Source organism: Lonchura striata, chromosome 17 (assembly GCF_046129695.1).
Source record: "Lonchura striata isolate bLonStr1 chromosome 17, bLonStr1.mat, whole genome shotgun sequence".
NCBI lineage: Eukaryota > Metazoa > Chordata > Aves > Passeriformes > Estrildidae > Lonchura > Lonchura striata.
Window position 1 is genome coordinate 13,898,952 of NC_134619.1, and position 12,198 is coordinate 13,911,149.

The window sequence follows — 12,198 nt, forward strand, 5'->3', positions numbered from 1 at the left end:
CTCATGTCCTTCATGCACCAACACCACCCCAGTGCCTGAATTCCTGCCAATAACCAGAGCTCCTGCTAACTAAATGTAAACTGTGGCCCCAAGTGTTTGCAAAGTTTCTATCCAGTGCCTTCATCCAAAGAGGAGCCTCCATGGACTGGCACTCCATGACTTGGTCCTTTCTATCTGCCTTGCACAGGAATCCTGACCAACATGTTCCTGGAAGCCAACATCTATATTCAAACCTGGAGAACAGGGGAGAAGGAGCCTTCATGCTGGATTTGTCAGCAAGACATAGACATCCTGGCTGCAATGTTCATGGCAAGAGACAAAAATTTTTAAAAAAGGAATAGCAAATATATTATATATATATATACATACATACATATATATATATAAAAACAGGAAACAAAATGCATCCTTGCACTGCTGCTATATGCTGGAAACAAATAGCAAACAACACCACCAACAAACAAAGGCAACCCTCTGCAGATAAATTGAAGAATTTCGTGGATTGGTGATCAAATCAGATTTAAAAAGTCGTAATAATAACCATAATCTTGGTAACAATACAATAAGCCACCATCTTGCATGTTACATGAAAGGACACACAATCATGAGTTCATTTGTTGCACACTGAATGGAAAGGAAAACTGCTTTGCAACAAAGCAAGTAAGCAAACTGAAGTTAAAAACCACAAGCAGAAGCAAAACCATTCCCCACCTCTGGAAAGAAGAGAGAAAAACATTGAAGTTATGACCTTAGAGTTATTTTCCAATTCACAAGTGTCATTTCGCCCTTCTCCTCATTCCATGCTGGTTTTTTGCATTTTTGGGGGGGTTCTGTTAACTTTTCCCCTTCCCTTCCTTATCTTCTCTGTGCACTTGTCCAACCTCTTGTTCTCTGAAGGTATTTAGGAATTGGTTTCATTTCAAACAAAAGCAAATGATATGTACATGGTTTCTCATCTCTAACGAGCAGCCTGTGGGGTTTCATATGGATGTGCATTTCAGTTCTGTATATTATTCTATATAACGGAGGGGGAGGGAGGGAACAATGCTGAAATAATTCAACAGTGATGGTACAGACGGTGCCAACATTTTGAAATTGTTAACTCATGGATTGACTGTGGTTGGGGTACTTGGAGACCCAGATCACACATGGGACTCTGAGTCCCACAAGAAGGAATGGGAAAGGTTTTGGCTGCTGCTGGCTGGGGGGAGGGGAGGGGGCAAAGGACAGGAATGTCCTGCCGGTGGTCTGCAGTGTGTGGTGGCGAGGTTTGGAGGGGCACGGAAGGCTCCAGCTCCAGCCGTAGGCACGATGGGCTCCCAGCCCCCGAGCCAGAGCTGCCCCCAGGGTCAGCGGGGAGCGAGACGGGAGCCGCAGGGCTCGGGGCTCCCTGCAGGAGCCCTGCGGTAGTGGGGTGGCTTTGCTTTGCTTCTGGTTCCCAGTAGGGCAGGTTCTTGAGTTTTTTTGTAGGGTCAAAGGCAGAGGGGCTGTTTGTGCCCTGCCTCCCCCACTACCAGGGGTGTGATGGCAGAGGGCTGGGGACAGCGCTGGCAGGGCCGTGGCAGTGCTCCCCTGTCTGCCTGGGGATGGGCAGGGCAGGGAGCGTGCTGTGTCCATCCCTGCAGAGTGTCCCCAGCGTTCCAGGCTGGATGGGAGAGCCCAGGAGGCGTCAGTGGGGCTGCTCCCAGCTCGGCCTTCAGCCACAGGCTCCCTCCAGGGCTGCCTTTGGAAGGGGATCGTGGGCCAAGCCCAGGGCCCCATACACTGTGAACCAGGCAGTTCAGGTAGGCTCCCAACCAAAACCAGAAAGGAAAGGAAAGAAATGGGTTTCCTTCTTGGAATTGTTTCTAGCTCCTGCAGAAACCGAAGGAGCCATGATTCTGCACCATTTTGCCTTTAGTCTCCCACCCCTCACACAGGCTGTGCCCAGGACCAGGTGTGTTCTGCCAGGCCTTGCCAGGGCTCACAGGATGCCCGAGCAGGAGCTCCTGAGCCATGAGGATGCCGTGGGCAGACCCTGCTCCCACCTGCGCTGTCCCAGGAGGGAGCTGCTCCCTGGCAGCTGCTCACCAGTGAGTCTGTTCTCCTGGCAGAGAGGCTTCTCCTGCAAGGCATGGAAGGCAAGAGCACAGGGGCTGCTGCCAGTGCCCATCCCCAGCTGCCAGCCACGTGTCTCCAGAGAGCACAGCCCCAGCCTAGCAGCACTTAGGGCAGTTGCAAAGAGGCTCCTTTTCTCTCGTTTGTTTTCCCAATGCAGCCCAGCCAGCTGTGCCCAGCAGAGGCACTGCCAGAAGTGGCAGAGGGCCGGGGTCTGCCCCGTGCTGGCGTTCACCAGTACATGTCACAATTCAGGGCCAGGGGAGCCCACCTGGCTGGGGCCCCTCGCCAGCCCACCCGAGGCCGCTGTGACCCTGCAGAGTTGCTTCTGGTGTTGTGCCCAGCGTGGGAAGCCAAGGCTCCCATGGGATTGAGTAGACTGAGGCTCCCTGTGCACTTGGGCTGAGGGAGTTCTGTTTGCAGTGAGCAGCCCCTGGCTCCCACAGCGTGTTCATCAGTGGCACTGTCCAAACCTTTTTTTTTTTTTTTTTTCTTAAAAGAAAATAATAAAAGCAAAGAAAAAAAGCTCACTGCTTGTTCTCCTGGTGACTTGCAGCTTTCTGCTGCTCAGCCCCAGCCTGCCCATCACCACTCTCTGTTCTGGATAGCTGGTCACTGCTTTTTTTCTTCCAGGGGCCATTTCTGTGGAAAGGGGTGGAAGACATGAGTGCCTGTTTTTACCCAATCCCACAAATTCATTCTGAACCTGGCCTGCAATTGCATGAGTAATAACAGTAACAATAATAATAATAATAATAATAATAATATTTATTTTTATTTGAGAAGCACCTTACCAACCAACTGCAACGCTCTGTTGTTCCTTCACTAACTCTCCTTTTCTCTTCCCTTGTTCTCCCTCACCCCCTTTGGTCATACTCCTTTTCAGTGCTCAGTGGTGTATGCGTGTGTGCTCACTGTTCTTGTATTCAATAAAAGTGAAATAAATGTGTTTGATGCTAAATCAGCCTGGGGCCTCGGTTAACTCTTTCCTGTTGAGAGGATGGAGACGTGAAGAGGGAACCTTGCAACAGGGAGCACTGCACATGGAAATACCAGGCTTTGTCTAAAGAGAAGATTGTAGAAATCACAGAATCCCAGAATGGTTTGGGCTGGAAGGGAATATAAAGCTCATCGTGTTCTATCCCCTGCCACAGACAGGGTCACCTTTGACTAGACCAGGGTGCTCCAAACCCAATCCAGGCTAGCCTTCAACAATTCCAGGGATCCAGGGGCAGCCACATCTGCTCTGGCCGACCTGTACCAAGGCCTCCACACCCTCACAGGGAAGAATTCCCTCCCAATATCCCATCTAACCCTGCCCTCTGGCAGTGGGAAGTCATTCCCTATGTCCTGGCATTCCAGGCCCTTGTCCCAGGTCCTTCTCCAGCTCTCCTGGAGGCCCTTTAGGCCCTGCAAGGGGCTCTGAGCTCTCCCTGGAGCCTTTAATTTTCCAGCTGAGCACCCCTGGCTCTCCCAGCCTGCCTCCAGAGCAGAGGGCTCCAGCCCATTTGAGCATCTCCATGGCCACCTCCGGACTCATTCCAACATCTCTGCGCCCCTCCAGCGTGAGCTGGACGCAGTTCTGCAGGTGGGCTCTCAGCACACCAAGGGCAGATGATGTTGCCAGGTCGGGAATTGCGGCTGGTGGAGCCGGGAGCGGCTTCGTGTGGCAGGTGCTGAGCCTCGGGCTTGTGAGAATGCTCGGGGTGCGGGAGGCAGAGGGAGCTGCCCATCCCTGGGGACCCCGGCCCTGTCTTGTCCTGGAAGGGAGGACGTGGTGCTGGGACGGTGTCTGTGTCACAGTGAGGGTCTCAGTGTCTGTCCCGGGGGCCTCTCGCTCCATCAGTCCCAGGCACGGCTCTTGTCCGTCTGTCCCGCTGCGGGGCTGGGAGCACGGGGGGCCCAGGGGAATGGCAGGCAGCTGGAGGGACTGGCGACCGGTTTGGGGGACAGCGGGTCAGCGGGGGCAGCCGCCAGCCACGGAGAGGCAGAAGGGAGCAGCGGCGGGCCGGGGGCTGAGGCTGGCCGGCGGGGACAGGGACGGAGCGGCACCGATCGGGAGCAGTTCCCGCAGGCGGGCCGGGGCCGGGGCCGGGGCCGGGGGGCCGGGGCCGGGGGGCCGGGGCCGGGGGGCCGGGGCCGGGGCCGGGGGGCCGGGGCCGGGGCCGGGGCCGGGGGGCCGGGGCCGGGGCCGGGGCCGGGGCCGGGGCCGGCGGGCCGGGGCCGGGGGGCCGGGGCCGGGGCCGGCGGGCCGGGGCCGGGGCCGGGGCCGGGGCCGGGGCCGGGGCCGGGGCCGGGGCCGGGGGGCCGGGGCCGGGGCCGGGGGGCCGGGGCCGGGGCCGGGGGGCCGGGGCCGGGGCCGGGGGGCCGGGGCCGGGGGGCCGGGGCCGGGGCCGGGGCCGGGGCCGGGGCCGGGCGGCGCGGAGGCTCCTCCCGCGCCGGGCCCGGATGTCCGGGCAGCGCCGCCGCTCTCGGTGCGGCCCGGCATGGCGGCTCTGCGGCCGGACCCCGAGCTGGCCCGGCAGCTCTTCTTCGAGGGCGCGGCCGTGGTGGTGCTGGACGTGCCCGAGGGCACCGAGTTCGGCATCGACTACAGCGCGTGGGCCGTGGGGCCGCGGTTCCGCGGCGTGAAGATGGTGCCGCCGGGGCTGCACTTCGTGCACTGCAGCGCGGCCGGCGCCGGCGGGCGGGACGCGGGGCCGCGCTCCGGCCGCTTCCTCAGCCTGCGGCGCCGCGAGGTGCGGGTGCTGCGCTGGGACCCCGCGGGCGAGGCCGTGCGGCCCGAGCCGCCCGAGCAGGGCGAGGCGCTGCGGGACAGCCTGCGGGAGCTGGACCCCTTCCTGGGGCCCTACCCCTACGAGACGCTGAAGAAGTGGGTGTCGCTGAGCAGCTTCATCAGCGAGGCGGCGGCCGAGGAGCTGCAGCCCGAGAGCGGCCAGATCTGCGCCTTCGCCGAGGTGCTGCCCGAGGCGGCGGGGCGGCACACGCGGGACCGCGCCGGGCAGCGCCGGCCGCCGCTGGGCGCCCAGTGCCGCAGCTACGCCGAGGGGCTGGCCCGCCTGCCCCGCATGCGGCCGCGGGCCGGCACCCAGATCCGCTTCTCCGAGCTGCCCCGGCAGGCCTTCCCCGACGGAGCCACCCCCGAGGAGATCACCCGGCACAGCATGGACCTGAGCTACGCCCTGCAGCGGGTGATGGAGCAGCGCTACCCCGGCCGGCCGCTGGGCCTGCTCGGTGAGCGCCCGGGAAATGGCATTCCTGTGCTCCAGGTGGGACCTCTGCCGGTTCCCTGGCGCGCCGAGGGCTCTGCGGCGCAGGACAGAAGTTTGGGCAGTTTCTGGCATTGCCTGCAGGAGACTGAGGCCGGAGCTGCAGCTCCTCCCGAGGGGCAGCTGCCATCTCTCTTCTGTGTGACCAGGGAGAGCACCCGAGGGCCTTCAGGGGAAGTTTAGCTTGGATATTAGGAAAAGGTTCTCCCCCCAGAGGTGCTGGCACTGCCCAGGCTCCCCAGGGGATGGGCACGGCCCCAAGAGCTCCAGGAGCATTGGGGCAGCGCTGCCAGGGGTGCCCAGGACGGGGTTGTCGGGGGGTCTGGGCAGGGACGGGGGCTGGGCTGGGTGATTCTTGTGGGTCCCTCCGGACTCAGGATATTCTGTAATTCTGTTCTATGGCTCTGGTGTGGGAACGTGGTGCTGCAGCCCTGATTGCCCCGATGAAGTCAAAAGCAGCCGTCACAAGTGGCCCTGGCACCTTAGCTGTTCAGGGAACATCGTGAGGACATCTCTTACGGAGTCCTGAGAGCACCGAGTGGGGATGGGCACCCCCGGCCCCTTCTTCCTGCTAGGTTGGGCAGGAGCTGTGGGCCTGGTGGTTCCTACTGCAGGGCCCGGCCCCTCCTGGCCGTGCTCCGTGTGCTGCTGGTGGCAGTGACAGTGACAGTGGCAGTGTCCAGGCTGTGCCAGCCCTGCTGTGGGGGCACCACACCTCCCGGAGCTCAGCTGTTCTCCAGCCTGCTTTGCAGCCTGTGATACAAATAAATGCTGGGTTTGTGGAGGTCCTAGAGCAGGGTTTTGTTTTGTTGCAGGATGGAGGGAGAAGCCCTCCCAGGTTTGGAATAAGCCTTCGTTTGTCCCTTCTTCCATTTTTTTTGTACATTAACATTATACAATTTATTCTTCTTCAAAATTACCAAAGACAACTGTAGGATGTAGAGAGAACAAATTGCCTTAGGGAATGGTGGGAAAACAGCTGATACCAAGCATCCAGTGTGATGAACCCTGGCTCTTAATTCAGCAAGACAAACACACTCGTTGAGGCACTGCTGATCTCTCCCAGAATTCCAGGACAGTGCTGTTTGCAGTCCCATGTTGTGCTGGACACTCAGCACTGGCAGGCTGGACACTCAAAGTATAATAGCAGGGTCTGCCTTGATGTTTGGGGCTGTTTGGTGTTGTTTGCTGTCTGTAGAGTCCTTCTCCAGTGCTGATAATCACAGTTACAGGTGACCTGCCCCGTTCTGCTTTGTTTTGCTCCAGCTGAAGAGCAGTACAGGGTCAGTGTTTGAGTATGCACTTGAGGAATGCACTTTGCAAAAGCCAAACCAGAGTTTAGAAACCATTTGCAGAGCTTTGTGTATGACACATTCACAGGATATCTGTTTAGTCTTACATGTTTTGTTTTGTTTCCCTTCTCTGAACCCACACAGCTGAGTTGCAGTTTGCCTTCATTTGCTTCCTGATTGGGAATGTGTACGATGCCTTTGAGCACTGGAAGAGGCTCCTGAACATCCTGTGCCGCTCAGAGGAGGCCATAGGGAAGTACCAAGACCTTTACATCAACCTCATTTCCGTGCTCTATCACCAGCTCAACGAGATCCCAGCAGATTTTTTTGTGGACATTGTCTCCCAGGACAACTTCTTAACCAGCACCTTACAGGTGTGTTTGTGGCTGTTCCCTGGGAAGTTGAGTGGGAGGGAAGGCAGTGTCAAATTTGGGGTGAAACTGCCAAAGGAATTAAGCTGCATGGGAGACAGGAACCTGTCTGAGCACACAGGGGTTATTTTGACTTTTTCCCTCTGTTATTCAGTAAGAAATTCAGCTCAACAGCTACAAGAGAGGCTGGGCAAGTGCAGTGTGGTGTCTGTTTGTTTAATTTTTCCAGAATGCCTTTCATTCTTGAAAAGAAAAAACAACAACAAACCTTTGGCATGAAGGACTGATGATGCTGATTTTTGGAATGGTGTGCTCAGTGTGCAGGGAAGCTGCAGCAAAGCCTTAGTGAGCTAAGGGCAGTGATAGTGTTTAAGCAGCTTTTCCATTCCTTAGCACAGCTGAGGATTTCCTGTAGTCAGGTTCTTCTCCAGAGGGAATTTATGGTTATTCCAAAATGCAAAAGATGCTGCTTCTGCTGAGACAGGTGGGGCAGATGTGTAGCTCAGCCCCAGTGAAAGCAGTTGCTCCACTACTGGTGACAGTGCTGGCAGTGCAGCAAACTGGCTTAGTTTACATAAAAAGCCCATATCAGACACCCTGATAAAGCTGAGCAATGGGAACCAGCCCAGCAGGAGGCTCTGCTGTGGGTGCAGTTCCATCCCTGTCCTTGTTGACCCAAGTACTTGCTGTACTTTTGGGGAAGGTGAAGGTTTTTGGGCTTAATTGCTGGGTAAAATGTTTTGGGAAGCATTGCCTTAATCAAGTGGCTTTCAGATTTTTCAGTTGTGATTCTTACAAGTCTCGGGAGGGTTTTAATTTACATTTTATATTTGGTAGGTTTTTTCCATCCCACTACAGGACTGGACAGTCCAGGTGTGTTTGCAGCACGCTCAGAGCAGTGCTGTCAGTTCACAGCAGTACCCAGAATACTCTCCAACCAGCCATTCTCTCCCCTTGAGGGGAATTTGGGAATCCCTTATTGCTGCTTCTGGCTTCCTGAGTCTTGTTTATGCCTGGGCTCCCTCAGTCTGTATTTCAGTCCCTCAGCAGGAGCCGGTGTCAGAATCTCCCTGAAGCCCTGGCAGGAGTCACCACATTCCCAGTGACAAAGAAAAGCCTTGCAGACTGAGCCCTTCCTCACCAAGTTCTCCACTGCTCTGCTCCTGTGGGATTTCCTGAAGTGGAGCCAGGGAAGCTCTGGGCTTTGCCTTATCCCCACCTCACACACAGACATCAGAACTCTGCCTCAGCTGCTCAGAGCTGTGGGGAGGGCATTATCTGTGCAGTTCCTGCTCAGCTCTGGAAGCAACTTCATTTTTGGAGTTTGATCCAAGGCAAGAAGAGCACAGTGCAGTCACCAGTGACTCTGCAGCCCTACCAGTGGTTAAAGAAAAAATACCAAGTTGGTGAAATAAATAATTGAATGTGCAATTCATTGAGAAGAAGTGGGAAGTATAATCTAATAATTTTTTCCCTACCAGCAGTATTGCTGTGTAAGAGTTTTGTTAGAAAGAGGCAGTTTTCCAGTAGAATGAGCAAGAAAAAGGCAAATGTTCATCCATAAAGCAGCAAACTCTGCTGCTCATTGTCAGTGTTTTATCCAGCTTCCAGTAAATAAGAGGCTGAGTTTTCCCCAGAGGAGATTTCTTTTTATGGAAATTAGTTCTGGATCACAGGTTCAGGAGGAGCAGAACCAGGCTGGGCTGGGCTCTGGGGCTCAGTGCCCTGTTGATCACACAGATGATTTCCCCCCAAGGTGCCAGCAGAGGCTGTGAATTTATGACATGTTAATAGTTTTGTGTTTGGGGATAGAAGGCAGAGGTTCTTCTAGACTTCAGCCCCCTGTGCACAAGGAAATGGCTGTGCTGGGGATAACCAAGCTTTTTCCAGAGAGCTCCCATTTGTTTCTGACATTCAAGGTATTTTCATTAAGTTTCCTCTGTATCCTGAAGTTTTGGTAATACCACGTTACAAAAATACTTTGGGAGATCTGTGCCCATGGAAATGAGAGGTGGCCTTTTGGACACTTGCTGGAAATCTACTAGTATTTGAATTTTTTAAAATACCTTTTGTCAAGATGTTTTCTGTAGCTCACACTTTGGCATATTTCAGAATTCCACAGTACCAGTTCAGTTACAAACACACTCCTGCTTCACAGAGTTCTCTCCCGAGTGCAGGGTTGTGGGATGCTGACTCAGTGGTGTTGAAGGCAGGATGGGCTTGGGCTGTGGGGTGAGAGGTGGGGCTTTGGTTGGGTCCCCCAGAGCTGCAGTCCCGGGGTCCTGACCTGGCTCTGTCCTGGTGCTCCCTGGTGGCTCTGTAGGGAGGAGGTGCCCAGCTGGTGCCATGCCTGGGCTCTCCCTGATCTCTGCTCTTTGTTTCAGGTGCTGTTCTCCTGCACGTGCAGCTCGGCTGTGGATGAGGCTCTGAGGAAAAAGGCTGAGAAGTTCAAGGCTCACCTGACGAAGAAATTCAAATGGGACTTTGAGGCAGAGCCTGATGACTGTGCCCCTGTGGTGGTCGAGCTGCCTGAGGGTGTGCAGGTGGACTGAGCCAAAGGCCCCCTTAGGAGCAAAGACCTTCTAAAATGACCCTTTCCTTCTCTTCTCCAACCTTGCCAGCTTCTTAAAGGCTGAGTCTGAAGGTGGTCCCCTTTCTGCTAGAGAAGCAGATGGGGGAAACCCAGGAGGATGCTGCGCTTTGTGAGGAGCCCAGAGGTGTTGGAGGAGTTTGAGTATTGGCATGTGGCAGCTTTGGACACCTTGGGGTTTTCCCAGCCCTTCTGCAGCATCTCAAGATAGAACACAAACCACAAACAAAGTCACAGAATCATTAAAGTTCTGAAAGACCTTTTGATACGGAATTCAACCCTAAACCTGACAGTGCCACGATCCTCCTACACTCGGCTGTCCTCTCATCCCTGCTCCCCTCCTGCTGGGCTGGAGCTGGTGCCATGCTTGGGGAGCCCCCGTGGTTAGGGGTGTGTCTTGCTTTGAAAAGCCAGGTGTCTGCTAAGGAAGGGAGGAACCTCCACTGAAATTGAAAATGCAAACCGCCTCCCTCTGAATTATAATTTTGAAATTAAAGGGCTCTCAGGCAAAGATATGGGAGTAGGAATAACAGTTCTTCACTAGGAAAACTAAAAATGCAGATGCAATAGTACAAACAAAAACAAACCACTGCCAGAGTGAGAGCAGCCCTGTCCCCTGTGGGTCAGGGAGGTGGCTCAGCCCCATCCCAGGGGGGCTCAGCCCTCCTGCAGTGCCAGCTGTGCTTCTGCTGGAGCAGGATCCTGCACAAGGGGGGAGTTTTCCTCTGGAGCTCCAGGGCTGGGGGAGATGGGCCTGGGCTCCTCTGGGAATGCAGGGGGCAAAAGCTGCTCCTCTGGGAATGCAGGGGAAGAAAGCTGCTCCTCTGGGAATGCAGGGGGCAAAGGCTGCTGGGGGGTTCCAAAGGCAGATTGGATCCAGGTAGGAATGCTTGGCTCCTCCCCTGGGCGCAGCATCTCCCCATGGATGCTGGAATTTTCTCAGCCATGCAGGGACACTCACTGGCCATGAACAGAAGATAATTAATAATTAATGGCCCGTTAACAGAAGATATTTCCTGGAGGGAGGATTGGTTGTTGAAGAGATAAAAAAAACTACCCAATGAATCAAGGATAACCTGCCCCACCTCTGATATATGGCCGTAGAATACACACATATCTTACAATCCCAGACCATATGCAACCCCCAAACTGCTCTTCATTCCTTCTCCCTGCTCCACAGGCTCGCTGGTGTTGGACAAACCAGAGTTTTCAGTCTCTGGGACAGTTTCCCGGTGTGGGGCCTCTGGATTGTCCTGCACCATGGATTGCTGCTGCTTGTATCACCTATGCTGCAGATGCAGACATGGGAATGTGCAGCCCTCCTGTTGTGGCACAACGCCCTTTTTGTTGGTGTGACAGATGAGTGATGCCAGGGTTGACTCCCACAATTAAAGGGAAATGTCATGCGAATGTGTTAGGAGAAGTTTTTTAGATTTATAGTTGTGTTTTACCCTCCTTGTGTCGTTACCAGGAGACTGCCTGGGTTTGGGACATTTGGGAGGGTGGGGTTGGTACTATGGCAGCACCTGACTCCAATCAGGATTTGGGAAGTGATCTCCACCGCTGGAGAGCAAAGAAGGAGTTGATGGAGAGAACTTTGGGAGGGGCTAAAGGGTTAAAAGGTGGAACCTCCACATGGTTGAGCACATGGTGAGGAAAATCCTTTGCTCCCGGTGCTGTAATATTTTCTCCATTCAGTCTTGTGCTGTATTTTTGATAAGGTTTTAATAAACCTTTTAAATGTTTTGAAAGTGAGTATGATTTCTCACACTGGGGAGAAATTTAAAAAATTAAAGACATATAAAGCTTCTCTCAATCTCATCGGAGCTGTTGCTTGGGCCACTCCCCACTTCTGTTGATCTAAAATGCAAATCAGAGTGTGGCGTGTGCTTTCAACAATTTCCTGACTTGTGAGGGAATAAGGAATTCCAAAAGTCTGGTGAACACCCCAATCCATCAGAAATGTGGCCAATTTTTGAGCTGTGTATGCGGGGCCATTGTTTCTCTGATGGTGACTTCCCTGTCAGTGCCAGCACCTCCTGCCCACTGCCGAGCCCAGCAGAGCCCTTGTGTCCCCCTGGGGGGCTGTGGCCGTGATTCCGCCCTGGCACTGGGAATCTGCTGGTGTGCTGCAGCTCAGGCTGCTTTATGCAGCTCCCTGCAGCAAGGCCTGCAGCCCTCCAGCACCACTGATCTGCGGGGTGTCAGATGCGAGCCAGGCTGCTTCTGGTTTTCTGAAAGCAAACCGAAGGTGGAAGGGAGCCGGTGGGAAGGTGCATAAAACTTGGCAGTGCTGTGGTTTGGAATCTGAAGTTAGCTCAGGGTTAATTTTTATTTGAACCAGCAATTCTTCCTTGGGGCTTTCGCTTGTCCTGCTTAGTGGTAAGTTGAATTTCTGTTCTTTGCTCAGTGTTTTGCTGTGGCAACCCTGCCTGTCTCTGCCCACTGTGGTTCAGTTCCAGTGTTTTTCAGGTTTTATTAGGTTTTCCTGGTGTTTGTTATTATTGTACCCTTATTTTTCTCCAGAAATAACACAATAGAAATCCATTTGTGCCTCCAACAGCTCCCAGGAGAGAGAG

General features: G+C 54.5%; 2 protein-coding genes across 15 annotated transcripts in view; both read left to right on the forward strand.

Annotated features, from left to right (window-relative positions):
• Positions 1-3,058, forward strand: part of EPB41L1 (erythrocyte membrane protein band 4.1 like 1) — a 65,531-nt gene extending 62,473 nt beyond the window's left edge. For all 14 annotated transcript variants that reach the window (XM_031506561.2, XM_021548112.2, XM_021548113.2 and 11 more), the window contains one exon: positions 188-3,058. In XM_031506561.2, coding sequence (XP_031362421.2) covers positions 188-196 — 9 coding nt within the window. In that variant the 3' untranslated portion in view covers positions 197-3,058. The remainder of the gene's footprint in view (positions 1-187) is intronic.
• Positions 3,059-4,563: 1,505 nt separating this feature from the next.
• AAR2 (AAR2 splicing factor) lies at positions 4,564-11,429 on the forward strand. Its single transcript, XM_021548103.3, has 3 exons — positions 4,564-5,331; positions 6,803-7,032; positions 9,414-11,429. Exons 1-3 carry the CDS (start codon positions 4,584-4,586, stop codon positions 9,579-9,581), a joined length of 1,146 nt encoding a protein of 381 aa, XP_021403778.1. The 5' UTR covers positions 4,564-4,583; the 3' UTR covers positions 9,582-11,429.
• Positions 11,430-12,198: the final 769 nt, after the last annotated feature.

Bases quoted from the DNA above. Each gene is read 5' to 3' on its own strand.
- AAR2 (XM_021548103.3), top strand. From the start codon at position 4,584: ATGGCGGCTCTGCGGCCGGACCCCGAGCTGGCCCGGCAGCTCTTCTTC. The intron at 5,332-6,802 runs GTGAGCGCCCGG...GAACCCACACAG, and splicing joins CCGGCCGCTGGGCCTGCTCG to CTGAGTTGCAGTTTGCCTTC. The intron at 7,033-9,413 runs GTGTGTTTGTGG...TCTTTGTTTCAG, and splicing joins TCTTAACCAGCACCTTACAG to GTGCTGTTCTCCTGCACGTG.